At 45.4% G+C, this 26,080-nt stretch overlaps 1 protein-coding gene across 1 annotated transcript in view; it reads right to left on the reverse strand.

Moving 5' to 3' along the window:
- Window positions 1-26,080, reverse strand: part of Dcbld1 (discoidin, CUB and LCCL domain containing 1) — a 64,851-nt gene that overhangs the window by 34,503 nt on the left and 4,268 nt on the right. Inside the window, exon 2 of the mRNA XM_051175524.1 lies at window positions 5,670-5,882. Within this exon, the coding sequence (XP_051031481.1) occupies window positions 5,670-5,882 (213 nt within the window). The remainder of the gene's footprint in view (window positions 1-5,669; window positions 5,883-26,080) is intronic.

The following is a 26,080-nucleotide window of genomic DNA, read 5'->3' on the forward strand; positions in this document are numbered from 1 at the left end:
ACTTAGAAAACTTATGGGTTAAAAACCACTTTGTTATTCCCTACTTTCTCCATTTTTCTTTCTTTCTTCTTTTTTTTTTTTAAACAATTTTTTACAAACATTAACAGTTAATGTCATATCATGACACTTGTAAGTCACTGACAATGGTTAAAAATACATGTTGGGGGTAGGGGTACAGGAAATATAGACCGACATTTGAATGTCCTGATTTCCCTAGGGCTCAAAGCACAGAACAAAAGTCGTCCTCTGACGAGGACTACTGTTTCCTTCCACCACAGGCCACCCCGGCTGGCTTCCCGTAGAGAACCTTCTGGGAAGCTCTGTGAGGGAAACCCAATGAAGTAAGTAAATGCCTGTTTCCTTCAGCAAGAGCCACATGAGAGTTAAAAGCTGGCGGTGTAACACACAAGCCAAGAGCTCAGATGACTTCTGCCACACTGAATTGGGATGGTGCAATGCTTAATTAAGAGCACACTTTTACAGTCAAATGCCCACTTGAATCCTAAGTACTAAGTCAGCTTCAGCAAGTTCCTCAGCCTCTTTGAGCTTCAGTTTCCTGTTACGCAGTGGGTAGTGAGTTAGGAGAATCAGGAACACACAGGTCCTGAGTCCAGGGAGCTCACACAGCTGCACGCTGGGTCACATGCCCTTCTAATCCTGATCCATGGAAATTCTCTGCAGACGGGAAAGGCTGAGTGTGATTCCTTCTTTGGTGTGACTACAATGATACTGAAATTTCTCTTTTGTAAGAAGCCAGCCTTATATATTTGCTAAAAGTCAAACTGCAAACAAATGTTGACAGATCATCTGGACTGGGAGGATTGTGCCAACCACTCAGGATGAGACAGGAGGGTTAAAGGGTTTCCCAGCTCAAGGACACATTCCCCAACACCTCAGGTGAAGTTGAAATAATGGCCCCATAGACCGGAACCAGGTTCAGAGTATGGAGGGAGGAGCTAGAGCTGCAGGACATCAGAGAGCTTTCTAGAAAAGGTGGTCCTGGGCTGGGGAAAGGTGGGTGGGGGAAAGGTGTGCACGGGCATGTGTTAGAAGGATCAGGTAAACAAGGGGAAGAGGAAATAGCAGCAAATGTAAAGGCCACAAAGTTGTATGAGGTGATAGATAGTGTCCTGTCTAGATTGTGAAAGGGATTCCTGTGAGTTTAAAGGTGATCTTGCTAATCACAGAAAGGGAAACAGAGTCTGCTTGCCTTGGGCAAACAATTTCAGGAAGAGAGACTGCAGGAGACAGGTAGCCAGTCCCCTATAGTGCAAAAATTTCCTCATTCCCAAACCCCTCACCACCCACATAAAGGGTCCTGGCCAACCTTTTAGTCTGGCAGAACCTCAGTTTCCAGAAGCCTCCCTACCCGAGCTCCCTACCCAACTACGGAGTGCTAATAATAAGCATAGTTTGCCGTCTACCTCAGGGTATCTAGTGTGATGCATTTAGGGAAAAAACATAGGGCTAGGGATGAGGGTAGGGTTAAGGGATAAGGCTACACAGAGAAGACTAGGAAGTAAAAGGCCTGAGTTCCACACTGCCGAGTTTATGCAGATTATAGAACACAAGGGTTCGTTCCTTTATTTACTTATTTATTTTGGTTTTGGAGACAGGGTTTCTCTGTGCCCTGCCCTGTCCTGGCTATCGTGGACCTCAGAGATCAGTCTGCCTATACCTCCCAAGTGCTGGCATTAGAGGCATGCGCCACCATGACCTGCACAGAATACATGAAACTCGTACCAATGTCTGTCTTAGGGTTTCTATTGATGTGATTAATAATAAAATGACCAAAAAACAACTTATGGAAGAAAGGGTTTATTTCAGCTTACAGCTCTCAGATCTCACTCCAGTGCTCAGGGAAATGAGAGCAGGAACTGGGCTTGCTCCTCGTGGCAGGGTTCTTCCTCATCAACCACTGGTTAACAAAATGTCCCCACAGACTTTCCTACAGGTCAGTTTTTTTAGAGACAGGATTTCTCTGTGTATTGCTTTGGAGCCTGTCCTGGAACTAGCTCCATAGACCAGGCTGGCCTCAAACTCACAGAGATCCGCCTGCCTCTGCCTCCCGAGTGCTGGGACTAAAGGTGTGCATGACCAACGCCCGGCCCTACAGGTCAGTTTTATGGTGACATAGTCTCTTCTCACGTAACTGTAGCTTATGTCACATACAAAAGGGCAAACAAGGACAATACTGCTAGGAGTGTGACTGACTTAAGAAACTAACCCTGCCTTTGAAGCAGTAAAAAATTGCAGCAGTTGATTAAGACAGGCACGGTGTCACATGTGTTTAATGCCGGGACTCAGTGACAGGACAGAGCTCTGTGAGTTAAAGCTAGCCTGTCTTAGCCAGCTGCAGGCCAGCCAGAGACCCTCCCTGTCTGAAGAGGAAGGAAGGAAGGAAAGAATGGTGGATAACGTTCAGGATTGGGAAGCATTTAGCCGCAGTGGCTCCTTAGTCTCCTATAATCAAGGATTGTTCCAGTCTGTCTTTGTCTTTTGTGCTACCCAGTTATTTTGTGCAGTGCCTGTCAGTTTAGGTTGCTTTGATGTCCCTTGTGATTAAATTCAGATGCTGAATTTTTAACTATCGTAATGCTATCACCGTCTGGCTGTACTGAGACAGAGTCAGGCCGTAACCCAAGCTAGACTGGAACTTACTGTAGCCCAGGCTGGTTTTGAACTCACAGCAATCCTATCTCCTCAGCCTTCCCAGTGCTTTGAGTGCATTCTGGACACCACGTCCAGTGTAGTACTACTTCCTAAAGTAGCCTTTAGCGCAGTGTGGTGACACACGCTCTTAATCCTAGTACTTGGGAAGTAGAGGCAGAAAGATTAGAGTTCGAAGTCATCTTCAACTACAAAGGGAATTTGAGGCCAGTCTGGACTCCGAAACCCAGTCTCTAAAAGCAAGCAAATAGAAACTAAACTACTATAAATGAATAGATTGTAACTTTCCGATACCAGAATCCAGTGAGTTGCATATGCTTCCAAAATGTGAGTTACAATGCGACCTTTTCCCTTCCTTTTCAATGTCTTCTCCAGTGGAAGTTTGTTTCCTACTCATGATGTGAGAGGCCCCGCCCACTGTGGGTGTTGCCACCCCCACCCCACCCCACCCCAGGCAGGTGGTCCCCAGCTGTATAAAATAACAGGCTGAGCAAGCATCTCCCCTTGGCCTCTCTGCTTTAATTCCTGCCTCCGGGCTCCTGCCTCCAGTTTTCGCCCTGACTTCCCTGAGTGAGGAAATGTGACCTGTGAGCTGTACACTGAACTAAAACTTTTCTTTCCCGAGTTGCTTTTGAGCATGGTGGATTTTTTTTTTTTTTTTTTTTTTTTAAATCACAGCAACAGAATCAAACTCAGACAGGTACCTTCTTCTAACTGATGACTGAACTGGAGAACCGGTCATAGTCGTAACACACCGCTCCATTCTCTCTGCACAGGCTTTTGAGTATCGGCCATCTCCAGCATGAATCTGCCCCGTTCCTATGAGATGGAGTGGTGTGTTCACACTTACTATCAGTTCATCTTGTTTCAAAGAACGTGTGTGTGTGTGTGTGTGTGTGTGTGTGTGTGTGTGTGTGTGTGCGCGTGTGTTCCTGAGTGTGTGGGAAGCAGGGGTGTAGAAGTAGAGGCTGACGCTGAGATGTCTCTATGATCACATTTCTACCTTACTTTGAGACAGGGTCTTTCTTTTACTGCACTGAAGCTCATTGTTTGAGTTATACTGGTGGCCATCAGGCTACCCAGACCCACCTGCCTCCACCATGCTGGGTTACAGGCACTTGCCTCCATGCCTTCCTTTCACGTGGGCCCTGGGGTTCCAAACTCAGGCCTTCATGCTTCCTCAGCAATTACTTTCTACGGATCCACCTCCCCAAGCCCCTAAAGAATGTTAACAATGCCCGAAGTATATGAACCAAGCAACGAACCACCAAAAGTTAACTGTCCGGTAATGAAACCTGCACAATCTGAGTCTATTCCCAACAGCTAACTAAACGTGAGCACATTCCGAGAATGTGCCAACAATTGTGCCAGAAAATGTTACTCTTTTTCAAAACGTTCATCCTACATTCAAAGTAATAAGGACTTGGGGTCTTAACGTCCCTTCTCAGTTGGGTTTTAACAGTTGGTTAATGAAAACTGTTTGAAGAAAAAGAATCCAGCTATTTTAGTCACACACGAAACTGTTAAGAGTCGACCACATCTTTCCAAACCACAGAGTCATTCCTGAACGTGTTGTCCCTTCCAGAAGCACTTTGGTGGTGATTCTCTAACACAGCATGGGTCCCTGGGATGCTGTGGCCACAGCGCTGCCCATGCCCCCACACCTTCCCAGGGATGGGGCAATAGGACACAGAACTGGTTACAGGAGCACAAAGTGCTTCTGCCTTTCTTTCTGCGTTCCTAGGGGAGGTTCACACTGACCCAGGGTCTATTTTAACTCAGTTAAAGCATGTGCTGGCTAGTGGTTTTCAAAGGGAATCTTTAAAGTAGCCACAAAAGAAGAGCTCTGAACATCATTAAACATGTTGACTTAACATCACCAACTAAATTACTACTTTTTCTTGTGTTTTAGATAAAATTGCCGCATAGCATTAGAATGGGCTGGTGTCTTAGCTGGGAAGACAGGATTCGTGCAGCACAAGGAAGCCTCGAACTGGATATGTAGCAGAGGCTGACTTTGAACTCCTGATCTTCCTGCCTCCATCTCCGGAGTACCAAGGATTACAAATCCGTGCTGCCCTGTCTCCTGTCCCCCACTCTGGCTTTGTTTACATCAACGGTTCTGGGTCTTGATCCACTGAGGGTTGAAGGATCCTTTCACAGAGGTCATCTAAGACCATCCTGAAACACACATATTTACTTATTATTCATAACAGTAGCAAAGCTGCAGCTATTAAGCAGCAGCAACATTTTAGGGCTCTGGCTTGCTTTTTTTTTTTTTTTTTTTTACTCAGTGTATAGTCTGGGTGAGCCTTCCCACCACAAGGAATTTTCATGCCCAGAAATCTGTCACCAAGGTGATTTTCTATTCTGTCAAATTGGCCATCGATATTAACAACCATGGACAATTATCTCAGGCATAAACAGAGTACCCATAGCACAAGAAACTGAATTTCAGGTCATTTGGGAAAATTCCCTCTACACTTGTCCTTCCTCCCGAAAACCGACTTTGGTCTCACGAAAGACAAGAGTCCATCCCCCATTCTCTGCTCTAATGTTCCCGTGTTGGAAGGGCCCATGTGACCACCCCACTGAAATGATCGTGGAACAGGCTCTTCCCTGCATAGGGCATCTCCTTTTTCTTCCTCACCAACTGTCATGTTATAAACACAGTTGTCTTCTCTTCTCCCCTGGGTAATCTCCATGAGAGGAATTTCATTTGTTCACTGAATATCACTCAGTTCTTCATAGACCATCTAAATCACAGTCACTATTCATAAGTGATGTAAGTGCTAGCAAGACACATGGGAAAAACATTTAATATTTAATTTCTCCTTCACTGTTGCAGTTTATGAAGCAAGTAGATCGATGTTACCCTGCGGCGAGTTTACACAAAGCAAGTTTGGCTTCCCTTCTTGCCGGGCTGTGCTGCTTGCCTTTCTCTCGTCTCGATTCTCCCACACTTACAGACCCCGCCCACCCCCCACCTCCTTCCTTACCGTACTGATGGGTTGGACTGGTGAAGAGAAGGTAGTCAGAAGCGCAGGTCTTGGACTCAATGTTCAAATCTCCCAACCTCAGAATGAGTCTCTTCCCCTTCGGGACCGTGATGGTCTTCTCACACACAGTGTGATTGGGGTACGTCCCTGGATAATTCTTAGATGTCACCGTGCCACTGTCCTGAGAGGCCACTATGTGCCCACAGCCATCACCTGGTAAAGAAGAGAGGATGGGAAAATTAAGAGCAACCGATTCCTACCAAGATCAAGAGGCTGCTACCCTCTCCAAGGCAAGTGTTTCTCTTGTTTTTTCCCTGACAGGAGGAAGGACCAAACAATGAAGACTGAAATGAGTTATGCAGCTGCGTCTCGTTTCAAACTGTTTCATCTGTGGTTCTCAGTTGCGTCTACTGAACTCACTCGGTGGGTCAAGAGTTTCATGCTCTGAATCAGAGTGCACAGACCTCAGGAAACACACCATGTTTTCCTGGTCATCTATCTATCTGCCCATCTAAACTTCTTCAAAAGGCAAGGCCTTTTGTCGCACATTTGTCAAGCCACCCTAGAGCGAATGAACAATAATTTATAACATAATTAGAAATAATAATTTATAAGTGGTGCTGCTAGGTGAGACAATACATACAAGATGCTCCTGGTAGAAGGTACACTAATACAGACGGGGTTCTGTTTAGGTGCAAATCCCTTAGCTGAACAACCATTGCATATTTATGTCTCAATTACTGTGACAGTCACAGATTCAAAGATTTCTCATAGACCCAGGATATCAGAAAACATCAAGGGTTTACTGTGTGGAGTGCTTGGAACACAATAGACATGGTTTTACTGCTGGGTTACACAAAACCAGCAAAGGCTGCTTCAGGGAACTTGAGTCCTTCGTATGATAATTGTGATTCTAAGTCATTTGTTCTCAACCTTCCTAACGCTGTGACCCTTTAATACAATTCCTGTTGTGGTGACTCTCCCCCCCCCCCCATTAAATTATTTTGTTGCTACTTCATAATTGCAATTTTGTAGCAGGCATTAGGCGTTGGTGGTGCACGTTGGTGGTGCACGCCTTTAATCCCAGCACTTGGAAGGCAGAGGCAGGTGGATCTCTGTGAGTTCAAGGCCAGCCTGGTCTACAGAGCACATGCCACGACAGGATCCAAAGCCACAGGGAGAAACCCTGTCTCGAAAAAGCAAAACAAAAAGCATAATTGTAATTTTGTTAATGTTATGAATCAGAATTATACATATCTAATATGCAGATATCTGATATGTGACCCTCAAGGGGCCACGACCTCCAAGTTGAGAACCAGTGTTCTAGATGATGTGCGCTGTATCATGAAGCCTGGACACAATGCTAAAGGCCCATGAAAGAGAAGGCATGTTCATGACTTTTATAAATAACTTGCTGAGACAAGAACTTACTTTTGGTTATTTTGAATAGTAAAGTCTACCGATTAACCAACAGATTGCGCCAGCTGATAAGTAAACAAATGAAAGGCACAACAAAACAAGCAAAAACCCAAACAAATTAAGAACGGAAGGCCGTCTGGCAGCTGGAGGGCAGAAATCTGTAGGAATTCTCTGAGGCAGAAAAACAAGTCTCCTTCGTGTGGCTCTCTGCCGAATCTGGATGGCCCTTCATTTCCAGGCCTTGCCCCATCCAGGAGAGTTCACCTGAACTCTTTTTTCATTCTAGACCTTCCCTGCTTGCTCTGCAGTTTCTACCCCAAATGACTAACAGAAACTCCACAACCCATTTCATCTCAGCAGCCAGTGCTGCGGGCTTGACTGGAAGCAGGTCCCTTGTAGGGTAACAGCAGGTGCAGAGGTACCACGGGGCGCGTCAGGCTGCAGAGATGGAAACACCCTGAACCATGAAGATTCAGACAGAAGTCTGGTGGGCAAGGAGCCCTCTGAGTGTGGAGTTAATGAAACGGTGTGAGAAACCACGTGTGTTAACACACACCTTTCATTCTGGCACTCAGGATGCTGAGGCCAGAGGGCCAAGAGTTCAAAGACAACTGGAGCTACACAGAGAGAATGCAAAGACAGTGTGGGCAATAGATTCCGACCCTGTCTCATAACATAGGAACCAACAAAACAACAGGTATCAGAAAAAGATGACTAACCGAGCTGGATACTGCTGAGATTTCGAGTGTGGGAGGAATCCCGGAGGGGGCTGAGATTGGGAAGCCAGGAGGAAACGGCCTCCGGGTTTCCATACCGCCACAGGAAAGATAAGAGGAGACACAATGTGGGCTGTTTAGAGCTAAAGGCTGATGCAGACAGGAAAGCAAATACTTCGGTTGACAACTTTGGGGTGATAACAAAATTCCCTGGACTCTCGAGCAGCTACAAGTATAAAGTTGAAAGTTACACTAGGGAGGGCTTTGGTTTCGCATTTGAATTATTTGCTCGCCTCCAATGGTTTTAGTAGAAAACTAAATTTATAAATCCTCCAGAAAACTAAAAGTCATGTCAATCACATGAATAGATATTCTCACAGGATTATAGAAATAATTCCTGTCCCTTTAAAGAGATAAGCACCCTAGACCTGTCACTCATTTTTATTCCTTGCCCTTCCATTGTCGGTTGATTTTTAGCATCCAGAAAAATCAACTGTGGGTTAACAAGTGTGAAAACAACCAACCACACATAACGACCCACAGTATATACACCTCACACCTCGCAGCCACCAAGACACGGCAAGGCTGGCCACTTGAGAATGTGCTCTCTTTCAGTCTGGGCAATTCTCCTCTAACAAGAGGACAGAAAACTGTTCAAGGAGAACACAGGGCTGGTAAGAAGGCTCTGTGTAAAAGCATTTGCCAAGCAAGCTGGAGGACCTGCGCTTGCCCTCAGATGTCCCGTGAAAGAACAGAATTGACTCTTCAAAGCTGTCTTACACACACACACACACACACACACACACACACACACACACACACACACGCATGCACGTACGCACGGAGGGGGAACACAAATGGACAGCGTGATGGTTCACACAGCTCGGCATCCTAGAAGTAGAGGCAGAAAAGAGCAGAAGTTCAAGGCCAGCCTAAGCTACGCAGAAATAATACCCTGTCGCAAACAAAACAAAACACAACTGAAGATAAAATGAGAAACTATGGCTCACACCTATCACCCCAACACTACAGAGGCAGAGGCAGGAAGATTGATGCAAATTCAAGGTCAACCTTGTCTATGCCTTCTAGGCCAACCAGGACTATATAGTCAGAGCCTATTTAAAAGTAACTAATAATAAAACAAGGAGCAATTATATGAATCAACCTCAACATGATTGTTACATCCAAACATCTCTTCTTTTAAAGAATGGTGATGATATGACAATTGAAAAACCCCAGGGCATCATTTGTATTCAAAGCTTCGATTTTACTTCTTTCCAGTCATTTATGCTCTTAAGCCCAAGGGGAACTTTGTCACCCACTGGTGATGCAAATAGACAGATTTGTCCTAGACATTCCCATCATTGCTATGTGTAGGGACCTGGGCCTCCTTGGGAAGATTTCCCTTCCCACTCTCAGCATGGAAATCTGCATCTCAAACCAAGTGGGATTCAGTGAAAGGCTGGTAAGGGTTAGGGGAGGCTGAGCTTTCTCTTGCATCTCAGAGTACACGGTAGGATTTTCTGTGGCAAATGCAGCTGTCAGCTTATCTGCATTAGGTCAGCAAATTCATCCACTGCCTTTCTGCAGTTTTGATGACTTCAAATGACGGAGTATAAATACACCAAAGGGAAAAATGGCAAACTGTCAGAGAGAAAGTGACGCCAGTATCATATGTTGTATGAGACAGGCTGCGAACACAGGAAAGAAAGGCGGGGTCCCAGGCCTTCATCCTGACCCTCATTGCCAGATCCTCATTGCCAGACTAGATGGCTATTTAAAAATCCATCAATTAGCCGGGCGTTGGTGGTACACACCTTTAATCCTAGCACTTGGGAGGCAGAGGCAGGTGGAGCTCTTTGAGTTAGAGGCCAGCCTGGTCTGCAGAGTTCTAGGACAGCCAGAGCTCTTACCCAGAGAAACCCTGTCTTGAAGACAAACCACCAAACAAACAAAAATCTATCCGTTTAGCCAAGCACTGGTAAGTAACCTAGTTGGGTCTGGGGAAGGAGGACGACCAGGAAGCCAGCGTGAGTTGCAAAGAAAAAAGAAGGCAGGTGAAATGCCTGTGGCCCCCACTTGAAAAGTTAACCTTATAAAACTCTTTAAAAAGATCACTCCTGGGGCTGCAAAGGTAGTTCAGTCATTAATATGGCTTCACATCCTTGCAGAGGACCTGAGTTCAGTTCCCAACACCCATCACCTGGGACTCCAGTTCCAGGGGTTCAGACACCCCCCCTTGTGAGTTTGGGGGCACCTGCATCTGCATGCGCATACCTACACACAAAATCTGTCCCGTAAGAAGATCACTGTTACAGTAATATCAAGAAATCACTAAATGATTTCATTAGCTGTGACACGGTAATGAAGTTCCATAAGATCCTATGGCTGGTAGCACAGTTGATGGTGTTCCCCTACCCGGAATGAAGCCCGATTCCACCCTCGCACCCTAAAATCAGGCATGGGCCACACATCTGTCACTGCAGCACATGGGAGGTAGAGGCAAGAGGATCAGAAACTCAAGGCCATTCGCAGCTACAAAGTTAACTCAAGGTCACCACAGGCTACATGAAACCCTGTCCAAGAAAAGAATAAATAAAAGAAAAAGTTACCTCTTTTACAGACACTTCCTGACTTCTGCAGTCTGAGATTTTCCTTAAAATACTTAACACAAACGGGGAGAGGCAGGACAAGCGACAAGAGGGCCGTTGTGACTTGCAGGGACTGCGCACAACCGTACCGAGAGGACCCAAAACTGAAAACGTGGGCGGGGACACAGTGCCAGTCCCAAGGCTCTGACTCCACCGACGGCACAGCTAACCGGAAAATGGAATGCAGTCGTCGTTTAAGGAAAGTAATAAAATCACATCTTTATGATTGAACTTCACAGAAGTGTTGGGTTGATCTCTCAGGCAGGGCGAGCTAAAGCAAGGCAGCAGCAGCCAGATTAAACCGCCACCTGACTTCAAAGGGGAGAGGAGAGAGGGAAGGAGGGTGTATTGCTGCAGGGAATCTGTCTGCTCTTCAAACAGCATCTGCCACAAAATGTTTATCTTCTCCTTCCTTTGAACACGAATGTAACTGCCAAAGCACAGGATGACTAAACTAGTATCTTTCCTTTTCCCTAGCCGGAAACTGCCAGTCCACGACAGAGTATAAATCTCATGGCGGTCCCTTGACTACAGGCTAACCTCTGGTCACTGCTCAGAGCAGTAGCTGCACTGGGAGAATGACTAACCATTCTCTTAAAACAAATAGCAAAACTAAAGCTGAGTGGGACTGGGAGTTCAAGGCCAGCCACCGATACACAACAACCTTCGGCCAGCCTGGGCTACATGAGACCAGAGAGCTGTGCAAGGTTGTTCATAAGGAGCACACAGCCCTCAAGACTACCCCATAAGTGCCACCAAAGCCCGTTTAAATAGCTGGTGTCATACGGATGGAAGAATCGTATTCTGGAAAAAACAGAAAGAAAATTATATTTTTGAAAAAAACAAACGAACAAACAAAAAATAACTCATGGCTGGGTGTAGGTGGCATATACCTTTAATCCTAGCACTAGGAGACTGAGGCAGCTGGAGCTCTCTGTGTGTGTTTGGGGCTAACCTGGTCTGCAGAGAGTTCTAGCCAGCCAAGGTTACAAGGTGAGCCAAGGTGAGACCCTGTGGGTACGCATGTGCGGAAGCACACGTGTTTTCGGGAGTCAGTTCTCTCCCTCCACCGAGTAGGGCTCAGGAACTAATATCAGGCTGTGAGCCTTTGCAGCAGGGATGTGGACCTACCAAGCTACTGCCCTAGAACTCTCAAAGTGACCTGTGCACAGAAGTGCTTTCTCTCTGAACATCTGGAAACAATAATCATAAAAAAAGGGGCCCAGCACTCAAGAGGCAGAGGCAGGCAGATCTCTGTGAGTTCAAGGCCAGCAACTGTGTATAGAGCAATGGTCTAGGGCAGCCAAAGCTAAAAGAGAGACACCCTATCACTAAACAAACAAATAAATAAGAGTTATGGGCTAACAAGACCCTGTTGTGTAAAGGTGTCTGCTGCCAAGACTGAGGACCTGGATTGATAGAACAATAGAACCAAGTCCCTGAAGCTCTTTATAAGACCTGTGATGTGTGTGTGTGTGTGTGTGTGTGTGTGTCTGCCCACATATAAAATAAATAAGCATTACAAAATAATAAGGCTAAGCTGGGCATGGTAGCTCATGCTTGTAATCCCAGTACCAGGGAAATAGAAGCAGAAGGATCAGGAGTTCGAGGTCATTATAGTGAGTTTGAAGGATACAGTATCTTAAAAATGTGTGTGTATGCACAATACATAAAAGGGATGTGTGATATAAGTTCCCAAATAATTTTCATCTTTTTTATTATACATTTATTTTCCTAAATACTTACTGATTGATTATGTACATGCTCACATGCCATGGTACATGTTGTGGTATTGAGGACAGAGGACAACCTTTGGGAATTCTTTCCTTCTATCCTGTAAGTTCCAAGGGTCAAACAAACTCACATCACCAAGCTCAGCAGGCTTTATCTTCCGAGCTACCTCTCTGGACCCTTATCTTCTAATGTGAATACAGCTAACTGAATCAGAAAAGTAACATGAAAAGACCAAATTCACCCAGCAGTCTTTGTAGCAATTAAGTCTACTTTTAGCATGAAGCATATATAGAGAAAAAAAAAATCTCTCCATAAACCAGTAAGCTCAAATGTTGTTAAAAGAGTCATACAACAACTAAGAAGAACAATGAAGCTCTTTCTTCAAGGAGTTCATAGTCATGGGGGGGGTATTAACAAGTAATTGTTGAGACCGTTTCACATATTTTAGACTAACCTTAAACTCACCGACTATGCACTACACGTATGGCCCTGCCTCTACCTGCCAGTGCTGGGATTATAGGTATCTCTCCTCTGCCTGGTTTATGTTGACATTGAGATGATCCCGGGACTCTGCACCCTAGGTAAGCATGCTGCCAACTGAGCTGCAGCCCAGCCTTGAGTAATTTTTGAGAGTAAAGTTGTAAGCGCAAAGCCATAAATATGGACTTCACATCTACCCTATCTATGACTAAAAATGGTGGCTATGCCTCGTCATTTTTAACACTGGCTATTCAGGAAGATGGGTATGAGTTGTTTTCTAAATAGGCTGAGTCCTAGATCCTTGTGTACAGGAGCAAACTTTTTATTTAGTCTAATCTAGTTCCTCCCGCTAGGAAAGGAAAACAGCAACTTCCTTAAACAGCTCCTTCCCTCTGATAAGATACATGTTTCAAATGAAGAGATACATAGTATGAAAAAAAAGATACATCGTATGGACTCAGAGATACAATACTAAAGGCTTAAAAAGGAAACTCGGTGGCTAGAAAGACAACTCAGTCGATAAAGAGGGCAATCACAAGGAGCCAGTTCAGATCCCTGGCAGTCAACTAAAAGCTGGGTATGGTAGCTCTTCTCTGAATCCCAGTGTTGGGTGGACCCCTGCAGCTTACTGGTGCCTAGAGGAATGGGTGAGCTCCAAGCTCACTGAGAGACAAGGTCTCAACACTCAGGAGCTGATACTATAAGCCTTGTTAAAAGCCCATGAACCTCGAGGTCATAGGTCCAAGCCATGGGCAATGGTAGGTGGGTGGGGATACTATTACTGTTTTTGCTAAACTGACAGCTTGTCGAATCCCTTTCTAAATGTCTGTGCGTTATACCCATAGATTAGTGCTGCCCTCAGCCTTGGTCAGAGAAGCCCCTTGGTGCAGTGGCCTCAGGGAACACCGTGGAAGAAGAGGAGAAAAGAATGTAAGAGCAGGAAGGACATAGAGAATTCTGCAAAAGGCTGTTTTCTGGACAGCAAATGGTCGTGCAGTCATGAGCTCACAGCAACCAAGGTTACCTGCACACAATCTGCCCAAGATGGGGTCCATCAACATCCAGTATGGGCAGGGGAAGGGTTTGTGAGGCCCCACTCTTGGGGAAGGAGCTGGTGGCAATTGATGCCTGCTAGGGAAGGGGGAGTCATTTGTCTTCAGTCACTGGTAGAAAAAAAATCTATGACACAGTAAATGACCCATGTTTGTGCAAGCTACTACTTAGTGGGGCATGCACAGGCACACACACACACACACACACACACGGGGGGGGGGGCATGATACACACAGATTCCAGAGAGTAAGAAAGAGATAGGAGAGGGGAATGGGGGTGAGGATAATCCAAGTAAATGCATGAAATTGTCAAGAAATAAGTAAATTAAAGATTCATCTTTACAAAAGGTGGACAGTGAAGAGGACATGAAGGCTTCCATACACGAACTAGCATTCATATGCACACACCTAAATGAACACACACTGCAAACATAAACATGCAAAGCTTTTCATGGGTCTGTACTTGCAGGAGGGTTATCTGGGTGATGTGAAGAAACTGTTGTACAAATACCTCCAGATTGATTATTTACCACTCTCTAGAGTAAAAACAGAGGCCTATTTGATTATGGCCCATATGGGTTTATCACAGGTTAGCAAGTATGCATATGTGTATAAACCGTCCCCAAACTTTACTGATGCAATTCTTCTATTGGATGTAACCCAGTGTCATGCTTCCCACTTTATCCCACTGATTGGCAACTCACTGACGGCTTTTGCCTCCTGGACCTCATTTACTAACGAACCAGGGATTTGGGGAAGAATGCTCTGAAATACCATGACAGTGAAACCATTTCTGGAAACGTGAGTTCATTACGGCTGCATCTGTGCTGTTCCAATACTCAAGTTCCAACAGGTCCCCCCCCCACAATCCCCCATGTGTGGGTGTGAGAAAATGTCTTCCCATGCCTAAGATCAAGTGAGCTCTTGATGACTGCAGTCTTTTCAACCACAAAGGCAAGCTTGCAGTCATTACCACGCTTTTCTGTGGGGAGGTGGCAGATTCCCAAGGTCTCGCTAATTCTACCGTGAGCCATACTCTTATAGACACCACTGTCGTCCAACCGTGCTCAACTCTACTTGTGTGCTGCAGAAATGGAGAAACAAGGCCGGCAGGGTGGCTTGACACAGTAACCAGGTCTCCAGCCCCTTGGAGCTGAACGACGCTTTCTCAGGGGGTGCCTAAGACCATCGGAAAACAGGAGTATTTACGTTATGATTCATAACAGCAGCAAAGTTAAGCTTATGAGGTAACAATGAAAATAATTTTATGATTGGAGGTCACCACAGCATGGGGAACTGCATTAAAGCGTCTCAGAATTAGGACCTGATGAACTGAGGTCAATCACCAGAACTCATTTACAGATGGAAGGAGAGCACTCCACAAAGGAGCCCTCTGGTACCCACAGGTATGCCGGACACACCCCCCACTCACCGCTCTCTGGCAATAACAATAGACTTTAAAAAAAAAAAAGCCATGAGCTGGGCGGCGGTGGCACATGCCTTTAATCCCAGAACTCTGGAGGCAGAGGCAGGTGGATCTCTGTGTCCAGGCCAGCCAGGTCTCCAGAGCAAGTTCCAGGACAGGCTCCAAAACCACACAGAGAAACCCTGTCTTGAAAAACAAACAACAAAATTTTAAGAAACGGAAAAAGCAAAGTTCAAGGAAATGTTCTACAGCAACCCACATGCAGAGATGGGGGCAGGGCTTCTCTTACTTGGGCCCAGCACATAGTGGAAACTGGCTCTTCCCTCAGTCTTCTGGAACACTTCCCCTCTGATCCTTGGAGGGCAATCCAATGAGTCAAAAAACGTCTTACTCTTACCGCCGATAAAACCGACACTAAGGATCTGATGAGGTCATAAAAACTTTGTTTCAGCAACTTAAAAAGATTTGAAGTAAAGTAAGGCACAGAAAGGATTCTCCGAGGTCTCTTCTGTGACTGCTGCCCTCCATCAGTACTTAGTTCCCAGGCCTTTGGAAATGCCTCCATTGAGGGACAACCATCTTGCCAAGGTCTTACCCTCCCTTCCGGGGTGAACTCAGACTCAGTGAGTTCTTAACACAGGAGAGGAAAGACCTGGCCCCCAGGCTTTTCCTATGGCTGTCCCAGCTGCAAACCGCCCCCGGGGGTCAGGCATGGCATGGCCTAACTTCTTCCCATTCTTTACCCACAGCTGTCAAGGCCCAAATCATGGCCTCACAAATTCCCTGTTAACCTTGCAGGCCACTTCCCAGGTGCTCTGCTTGTGCCGGACTCTCATAGTTACATGTTGGAAACCTAGAGCTCTGCTGCTGAGAGGCTGACTATAATGAGCCAGTGAGTGAATTAGAGCCATGATCTCAACAGTGGATGACTATGACCTCTAATCCAAGCACCGTGAGGCCAGCCTGGGCCACAGAGCAAGTTCCAGAACAGCCAGCACTGTTACACAGAGAAACTCTGTATTGAAAGATGGGGGGGGGGGGAGGTTACTAATGGACACGGGATGAGTTAGATCTCCTTCTCTCTAGGGAGCACATTTTCTGACTCTCTGATCTTCTGCCACAGGCCCAGCGGACCTTTAGTCTTGGACTTTGCACCCTACAAAATTTTGAGGCAAACCAATTTCTTTTCTTTTTCTTTCCTTTTTCTTTTCTTTTCCTTTTTTTCTTTCTTTCTTTTTTTTTTTTTTTTTTCAAGATATGGCTGTCCTGGAACTCACTCTGTAGGCCAGGCCAGCCTCAAACTCACAGAGATTCGCCTGTCTCCGCCTGAGTGCTCAGATTAAAAGGGTGTGCTACCACCACCCAATTTACAATTATTGCTACTCTGCACTGACCAACACCAGAATGCTAAGAGGTGCAGCTGCCATTTCCAGTTATTATTATTTTTTTAACTGAAATGTCATGCCAGGTGTAGTAATGTATCACCCTAGCACTTGGGAGGCTGAGGCAGGCAGATCTCTGTACATTTGAAGCCAGAGTGGTTTATTGATTGAGTTCCCGGACAGCCAGGGCTACACTGCCAGATCCTGTCTGAAAAAAACAAAACAAAGAAGGAAGGAATATATTCTGATCTTCGGGTTGGGGTTCCCTCCCCATCATCTTCTTCCCACACAAATATCATTTCTCTAACTTCTTTTATCCCTTCCACACCCTTGCATGGAGACAGAGCTCCATGATCAGAGCCCTGGCTGTGACACAACCCTGCCTGATCCCGACTATGGGGCCTTAGGTGATTGCCTACACCTACCTAAGTTTCCTCGTCCTCAGCCACAGTGTAGAGATAAGGATGGCACTCACACCACAGACTTGTCATGAGTATTAAATGGCACAGGGCTGGGAGTGATTGATGCGACCTGAAATCCCAGCACTTGGGAGGCAGAGCCAGCGGGATGTGGAATTCAAGGCCCCATCTCTAACCAACCAACAACAGAAGCACAGAGGCAACAAAACGTGAAGGACCTAAGCTGGGCATGAGGCTAGGGGGACACGCAGCTCAGCAGTGACAGCGCCTGCTGCTCTTCGGGAGGACCCTGTACTCACGTCACAAGTGCCTGGGAGGACTCACATCACAAGTGCCTTTAGCTCCAATCCCAGAGGCGCACCTCATCCTGCCTCCATAAGTACTTCCCCCACTACACACCAACACACAGAAAACACTAAGTTAAAGCATTAAAAATTAATCTTTCAAAAAAAAAAAAAAAAAAAAAAAAAGCCGAGCAGGGATGTGGCTCATGCCAGTAATCCCGGCACTCAGGAGACAGAGGCAGCACACTCACTATTGGGTTCAAGGCCAGGCTAGACCCCATCTCAAACAAACAAACACTAACAACTAAAAACCTTTGTTTGTGAGCACGTGTGGAAGTCGGAGGACAACTTGTGGGAGTTGACCTCCCACCATGCGGATTCCAAGGACTTAATTCAGGTAGTCTGGCTTGATGGCCTTTACCCACTAAGCCATTGTCACTGGCTGGAGAATTTGATATACTTTAAATTGCCACTAAAAAAATTACGTTCAATTAGGCGACTTTACTCCAAATGTATTTATTACTCACTGGCTAAACGATCTCAACTAAGAAGAAAGTCATCTTCTGTGTATGTTTCCCTCACCTTTCAATTACCAACCATAACAGGGTGTGGTAAAGATAGATGACTAGGTGTGTGTGTGTGTGTGTGTGTGTGTGTGTTTAAGGCTTTAAACTGCTGACAAAGTCCAATTAGAATACACTCCCCAGTACTTATGTAATGCCTACTTAATACCAGGTCAGCATATCCCTAAGCACTAGTATTTCTTGTTCTACTATTTGGGACACTTATATTAGGATCATACCATCATCTCTAAAGAGTTCAAGGCTAGATTGGGCTACATAATAAGGTCAGACCCTGTCTCAAAACAAACAAAAATAACCATAGCAACAGTCATACATTAAGAATTCAAGCTGGGGGCTGGAGAAATGCCTCAGAGGTTAAGAGCACTGACTGCTCTTCCAGAGGTCCTGAGTTCATTTCCCAGCAACCACATGGTGGCTCACAACCATCTGTAATGAGATCTGGGGCCCTCTTCTAGCATTCAGGGACATATGCAGGCAGAGCACTGTATATATAAGTAAATACACCTTTAAAAAAATGTTTAAAAAAAAAAGAATTCAAGCTGGATATGCATAGCAGCACATACATGTGATCCCAGCACTAAGGAGATATAGGAGAGCTTGCAGAATCCCACCTTCTGCGTTAACACACACATGTCAAGGCCCTCACCATGCTCAGTGAGGCACTAATGAAGGCCGCAGCCTGCAGTATTTCTCAGGGAACTTGGGGCATCTCCTGGGACCAGAATTCTGTGGAATACACTGTATGAGACATCCCATAATGGGGCTCGGGGGGCTAGAGGGCCAGTGTGGACAAGTGGACTTTTGGCCTTCAGAGTTCTAAAAATGATACTGAAATTGAACTGTCATTTGACATTTAAAAACAAAATTTTTCCCACTGGTGTTAGTAAGTTTCAAGTTTTTGGAAGCATTAGCCAATTTTTTTTTTTTTTTTTTTTTTTTTTTTTTTAATGCAAGAAGTTTCCTGATTTCATGGATAAAATTATAAGGAAAAAAAATTTTTTTTTTTTTTTTTTTGAGACATGGTTTCTCTGTGAAAGGGTGTTGACTGTCCTGGAACTCACTCTGTAGACCAGGTCTGCCTGCCTCTGCCTCCCTGTGAGTGCTGGGATTAAAGGCATGGGCCATCACTGCCTGGCAGGGGAAAAAAAAACAAAACAAAAAAACTTTTGTACAGCAAAAAGCCTCTAAGACAGCTTTTGAAAAAAATTTAAATTTTCTTTTATGTATATGAATGTTTTGCTCGAATGTATGTGTGTGTATCCTGTGTGCCTGCTGCCTGTGGATGCCAGTAGACGACATCAAATCTAGAACTGGAGTTATAGACAGCTGTGAGTGGCCCACCATGTGGAAGCTGGGCATAGGACTAAGTCCTCTGAAAGATCACTGAGCCACCTCTCCAGCCCCCAAAGGCACGGCTTTTGTCTATACTGCACAGACACTCAGAATAAAGCTAACTTTACTAATAATACCAGGCCATTGACGTTCAAGCCTCCATCGCTTAAACTTAGGCAGATGTGGTGAAGGGGGCCTGTACCTCAGCCCTGAGGAAGCTGAAGAGCAGCTGAGGGTCAAAGGCCAGCCTGGCATCTCAGAGAGGCCCCGCCTCAAAACCCCAGGAAACAGCAAAAATGAAGAATCGGTAAGCAGGCAGGCAAGCAGCACATAAGCCAAATGTGGCTCGGTGGACATGGTGAAACAGGCAGAAAGCCCTGGGTTCGAGCCCCAGCACCGCACAAATGGGTGTGATGGATGAAGGCTCACATCTATCATCTTAGCTCTTGAGTCAGGAGTACCAGGAGTACCAGAGGATGCTCGCATATGTAGTCTCCTTAGATACATGAGAACCTATATCCAAAAATAAGTAAATAAGTAAGCAAATGGGGGGTCGTGTCTCCTGTCTCTAGAATGTTTTTTTAATTATTTATTATGCCTCTGGGCGGAGGTCAAGGGAAGATTTGTGGAAATTGGTTCTTCCCCCCACCATGTAGGTCCCCGGTATTTGACTTGGTCGGCCAGACTTGATAGAGAGTACTTTTCCCTGGCTCACGGCTCAAAGATAATGCACAGAAAGGTGGAAGGAGAGAACCATTTCCACAGAGTTGCCCTGACCTCCTCCACACATCCCCTTCCCAACAATAATAAATAAGTAAGTTTTAAAACAGTAACAAAATCAGTGATAACAAAAAGGGAAATGGCGTCACAAAAAGATGATGTAGGGGCCCTTGCCAAAACCCAGCATTTACGATGTGCTTGCTCTACAAGGTGACAGACGGGGTACTTTAAGAATTACAGGCATTTTTAATCTTTGCGACAAGCCTACTTGATAGACAATGATGGCTCACTTTATATACATACGCATACGAATGTGATACCTCAAATATCCAAGTACACACTCCAACAAAAACCCAAGTGACATTCCCAACTGCCTCTACCACAGATCCCTCCCATCAGGTAGATGTGTGAGGTAGTTACGGCTATGAGCAGGATAATAGAGCCATGGGCCGACAGGCTATGAACCTGGTTTGTCTTCAAAGACCACAGGACAGAACCTTTGTATCCCGAGGCCACCTTTGCCAAAAATAAATGCGAGGAGCTGGAGGCAGAGACTTAACGAGACTTACACCGTCTAGGCTCTTCTTACTAGGGCTGCTGCTGGCACTAAAATCCGTTCCACCTTCTTTTGTTATGTGCAGTTGCATTCTTTTTGTCTCAAAATTAACACGAGGAGCCAGGGCTTGGTAGCCCACACCCAGCATCTAGGCGCTGGGGAGGCTTAAGGAGGAGGCTTGCTATTGAGTTTGAGGTTAACCTAAGGTCTACACCAGCCTGGGCTACACCGTGAGACTCTAGCTCAAAAGAACAAATAGTCATGTTTAATTCAGGATTTCTTATAAAAATTACATGAGAAATTGTTACCCTTCCTGTTTAATTATTCAAGCACTCTTCACTGGATTATTCAGGAAATAATGTACTGGGGCATTATTTCACCTCCAACACAGATCCTTCACTTTGCTTCCGATCTTGTGCCTCGGAAGTGGCAGGCTTATGGGGAAGTTGCTCTTCCTCAAGCTTCAGCCCCAACAATCACCTGGAGACCTTGATAAAACTCGGGATTCGGAAATTTTACAGTTCAGAAAACTCTTGGTAATAATTATCCTGCTGGCCCTGGCAAGATGCACTGAGGAGGAAGCGTCTAGAAGAACACTTGATATTAATGAGGATCTTGAAATGAACCTTTTAAAAGTGGAAAATGCTTGAGTTGCCAGTCCGGGGTGGCTTTATCCTCAATAGCTACTCCTAAAATTGGAGCACAGTACTTACTGTCAACTTGTTAATATTCGTCGTCACAGTGGAAGTCAGCAAAGCATGAACTAACTCCAGGCCCTGAGTCACAGTGCCACTGTGCTACCCTGTCAACTTGGAAACTATTTGAGCCAACTGAACACAAAAAGAAAAAGGGTAAGAATGTTTGTCTGAGCGCAGGCATATCTGATGTGTATCGAGAAAGTAACCAACGTTGACTGACCAGAAGATAGCAAATCTCAGTAGGGAGAGAGAGAATCTAATAAGGTATGAAGCACACCGCTTGAGGGGGAAATGAGCCTTACAACACTCCTGCCTATCACTCCACAGTCCTGGAAGCTGCATGGCCTCTGTGTACTCTGAACTCGGGATTTATCACAGTGTCATAGAGGCAAATGGCTAGCTATTCATTAGGATTTTCAAGAGTCAAATGTGATTACCCCTAAGAGACAACAAAGACTGTTCATTTAAAGCTTGGTTGCATAAATTACCCTCCGGCATCATGTTCCTCTGAAATTTCTTTAAGCGGTTCTCCCCTGGACACGGACAAACAATGGTGTCCTTGTGTGAGTAGGCACCACAAGAAGGCATTTGGGATTGTAAACCGTGTCCCTGGGTTCTACTTTCCACACACCAAGTGCATACACCCAGAGTAAAGGGGCACATCTCTCTACATCTCAGTCCCTTTAGTAGTTCTCAAAATTACTGTAATTGAGTTAGATTTAAAACAAAAACAAAAAACTTAAATCAGAACGCAGAACAAATTGTAGTCCTGAAACACCTATAATTTTAACACCGTCAAGGTTGACAAGGGCTAGAAGACGCTCTTTCTTTCTCTTTTTTTGGGAAGGACTTGTTTGTTTTTTGTTATGTATACAGTATTCTGCCTGCACACCAGAAAAGGGCAACAGACGTAATTACAGATGGTTGTGAGCCACCAGTGTTGCTCAGGACCTCTGGAAGAGCAGCCAGTGCTTTTTACATCTGAGCCCTCTCTCCAGCCTCAAACCCTGTTACAAAATAACAAAAAAGGGTCAGAGTGCCTGAGACACATTTAAAACAAAACAAAACAAAAACCTATATAAAGTTTCTTGCTCTTTAAAGCTTACATATATTCTTACACATAGTTTATTCTCACTTTGTTTCTACCTAATATTTAACAAAACACACACATTAGACATCCATGACACGGCTTAACTCAGTACTAATGCCTAGTTATTACCCTCAGATGGCCTGAGGTAAAAGAGGTCTGCTGCACTAAATGTGCACACATCTGTAGACCTCAGGGTAACCCTTAGCTCACCTGTCCTATTCCCAGGGTTGGCAAGAGCCAAATTCACAGCAGCTCTCCGGCTGTTGCCTAAAAGAGGTCTCTGAAACCTCAGAATGGCCAAGTTGACATTTGCTATCTTCTTGAAGGCAGACATGGTCTTTGTGGCATTGATCTGCAATGTCTATCAAAGCTGGCTGTTGAAGGCATGGTCTCCAGAGCGGTAGGACTGGAGGTGGGCTGAGAAGGGGGATCAACAACCTACTGTAATGACAGGAACTTTCCGAGGTGAGGTTTGAGGTAAACAGGTCTATGCTATCACATGCTCCCAAGCTCCGTCTTCCTCCCAGCCTAGCAACGGCCGATGGACTAACTGTAGGCTGAAACCTAACCTCGAGCCTCAGCATACCTTCCTCTTTTAAGTTCATTCTCTCTCATTTTCTGTTGAAGTGATAGAGAGCTGGCACACAACAGTGTTTCCTAAGGCTGCACAGCCCTATATACAGATGCTACTGAAAATACCCTTGAAAACTTGACCTCTTTCTCCCAGACCTCAGCTGAGGCAGAGGAGCATCCCCAGCCAGGCACTGACTCAGGAAATAGTCATCCGAAACCGTTATCTGCCAAACTCTGTACCAGGTACCAGTGCTAAAAATAATCAGGCTTGGATTCATGGATCTGGGAGATTCCTCCAGGCCGTCCATCCCCCAACAACCCCTCCTCCCCAACCCCTCCCCACTCCACCCCCCCCCACACACAAAATAAACAAAAACCACAAGGCAGGCTTGGTTCTGGAGTCAGGGTACCTGGGCTCCCAGGTTCAACTTCATTCCTCGACTGAGTAAGAAAACCTCACGGTTTTCTTTTTCTTCCCATCAAGTAAGTGTCCCCTGTCACACAAAAGAAGCAACTATATATTTTTTAAAATGTATATGAAGAATAGAAGGTGGCAACAACATGGAGTCTTCCAACGCAGATCACTTCATAGTCTAATTTTAAAAATCTTCCCGCTTTCTGGCGAGATTTATCCTTTCATCCTCGGTGCCAGGCGTCTCATACTGGAGCAAGATGCATTTTCACACTCACTTATGTGTGTGCACATGGGGAGGGCGGGCATGTTTGCCTCCTTGCAAATGTGGAAGCCTGCGAACAACCTGGAAGAGTCATGTGGGTCCCAAGGATTAAACTCAGGTTGTCAGGGCTGCTGGCAAGCCAATACTGGCTGAGCCATCTCGCCAGCCTGAGTTCCAGTAAGTCCATACTCTAAGACAACAACTAATAACTGGGGCACACAATCTGTTTTGATTTTCAACCAGTGAGACCTGGGCCTTAGCAAGAGAGTGGGCGTGTGCTTCCACCGCCTTCCCATCCCATCCCCAGTGAGCACACAGCCCTGCAGAGCATGTATCGGATACTGTTCAAGATACAGTCCAGTAGGAGGAAAGAGAAAACACACACACATACACACACACACACACACACACACACACACACACACACACACAGTACATCCTACTGGAAGAGGGCAGCTGCTCTAAAGAAGACAGAAGGGGGAAGCATGGAGCTCTGCAGATGGGGGAGGGCTTCAAACGGTTGAGAAAGTTCACTGAGATGGGAGCGCCTGAACAGGTGGGTGTGAGCCCTGTGGATAGAACAAATGGCACATGCAAAGGCTCTGAGGTAAAAGAGAGCTGACATCTTGGAAAAGCAGAAAGAAAGTCAACTGGTGAACCTGGACAGGCTTGAGTAGAGGAGCAGAACAGGAACGAATTAGAGCCAGCAAGAGAGGAAGAATGAGAAAGTTTGATTAACTGCCAAGTTAACGAAGGGTATAGACAGTAACAAGAGCAAGTCAGCTGATGAGCACCACGCCCTACCTGTGTGCAGAATGCCATGTCTGGCAGGTCATATGCATTACCTTAGATGTAGACAAAGCAACCAATTCCTCCAGCAAGGACTCACACTATCTGAATTAAAGCTTTAAAAGGTAGACAGAAAAGTAGTCCAAACCACTACAAGATGTGCTTCTCTTAAGTTGTTGTTGTTCCTACCTTAACATGATTAAAAACATCTACAATTAATTCATTTCCCTATGCATCTTAAAAACATTTAAAGCCCGAGTGTGGTGGCACATGCCTGTAATCCCTACATAGGGAGTCACAGTCAAGCCAGGGCTTACAGACATTGTGTCAACACAAAACAAAACAAAAAAGCAACAATCTACATAACACAACAATAACAAAAAACAGCCTTGGTTGTGCATGCCTCTAATCCCAGTACTTGCAAGATAGAGATAGGGTGATCAGCAGTTTATGGTCATCTTTCCCTAAAAAGAGAGTTCAAGACCAGCCTCGGGGGTAGGGAGGTGGTCTGGATAGGGCTCAGGGGTTACGAACACAGGTTGCTCTTCTAGAGGTCCTGAGTTCAATTCCCAGCAACCACATGACGGCTCACAACCATCTATAATGAGATCTGGTGCCCTCTTCCCCATACTGTGCTTGCATGGGGAAGGTAACCTTACATACTGAAGCGTGGCAAGAGAGCTGGGCTTGGGAAACACAATTAAGTGAGTGGAAGTTAAGTATCCAGGCATCTGTACTGGCCTCTCCTTGGGGTTCTGACAGGATACGCCCTCAGCTGCAGCCACTAGAGCACCACCTGAGCACATTCACTACGTTCCCTTTTAAAAGGGCTCAGCCCACCTCCCCTCCATCACTCCCTTTCTCTCTCTCCCCCTCTCCTCTCCCCTTCTGCTCCTGTCACTGGAGATTGGTCTCCTCCCTCTGCTTTCCCCATTTTATGATCCCTTTCCCTAATTAAAACAAACAAACAAACAACAACAACAGCAAAACCATGGCATCTTTCTCTAGAGCTCTCTTTCCTTAAATTACAACAGAAGCAGCCAGTGTACCTATATAAAGAATTTCATTATGACCTATAGTACTCTCTCAGGAACAAACCACTAAGAAATGGTTTGAAAGTTCTGTGAAACACAAGAATATTCGGCTCAACTCAGAAATAGTCATTGAGTATCTGAAGCTCTCAGCAAGGATGACAGAGAAGGGGACTTAGCCTGCAAAGCTGACTAAGCCTCACAGTCCCCTGGACAGGTAAGATCCAGGGAGGTCTGCATGAAGACGCAGAAGATGCCAGAAAAAGCCACTTACCTAAAACATCAAATACCAGCAGGTCACATGTTTACCCAAATAGAAATTAATGATGAAGATTAGACCTCCTAGCACAATAAACCAAGAATTGAGAAGTGGGTTTCCTTTTTTTAAGATGTATTTATTTATTGTATGTGCATTGGTGATTTGTCTGCATGTGTGTGGGAGGGTGTCAGACCCCCTGGAACTCGAGTTACAGACAGTTGTGAGGTGTCATACGGGTGCTGGGAATTGAACTCAGGACCTCTAAAGGAGCAACCAGTGATCTTAACCACTGAGCCATGTCTCCAGCCCCGGGAAGTGGTTTCTAAAGCAATGTGTAAGCATCCAGGAGTTGATCTCCAAAGAATCAAGTGCTCCTTTTCAGTTTTGTCACATTTAAACCGCCAGGAGGAAATCTGTACTCTCCACAGGCGCATGTTTTGGTGAAAAGAGAATTAGGATTTCAGATTCCATCACAACCAAGGGCATTTTGGAAAGAATGTAAGAGCCGGAGGATGGGGTATGTGGGGTAGGGTCTTCTG

The sequence above is a fragment of the Phodopus roborovskii genome, unplaced genomic scaffold (genome assembly GCF_943737965.1).
Source record: "Phodopus roborovskii unplaced genomic scaffold, PHOROB, whole genome shotgun sequence".
In the NCBI taxonomy this organism is placed as follows: domain Eukaryota; kingdom Metazoa; phylum Chordata; class Mammalia; order Rodentia; family Cricetidae; genus Phodopus; species Phodopus roborovskii.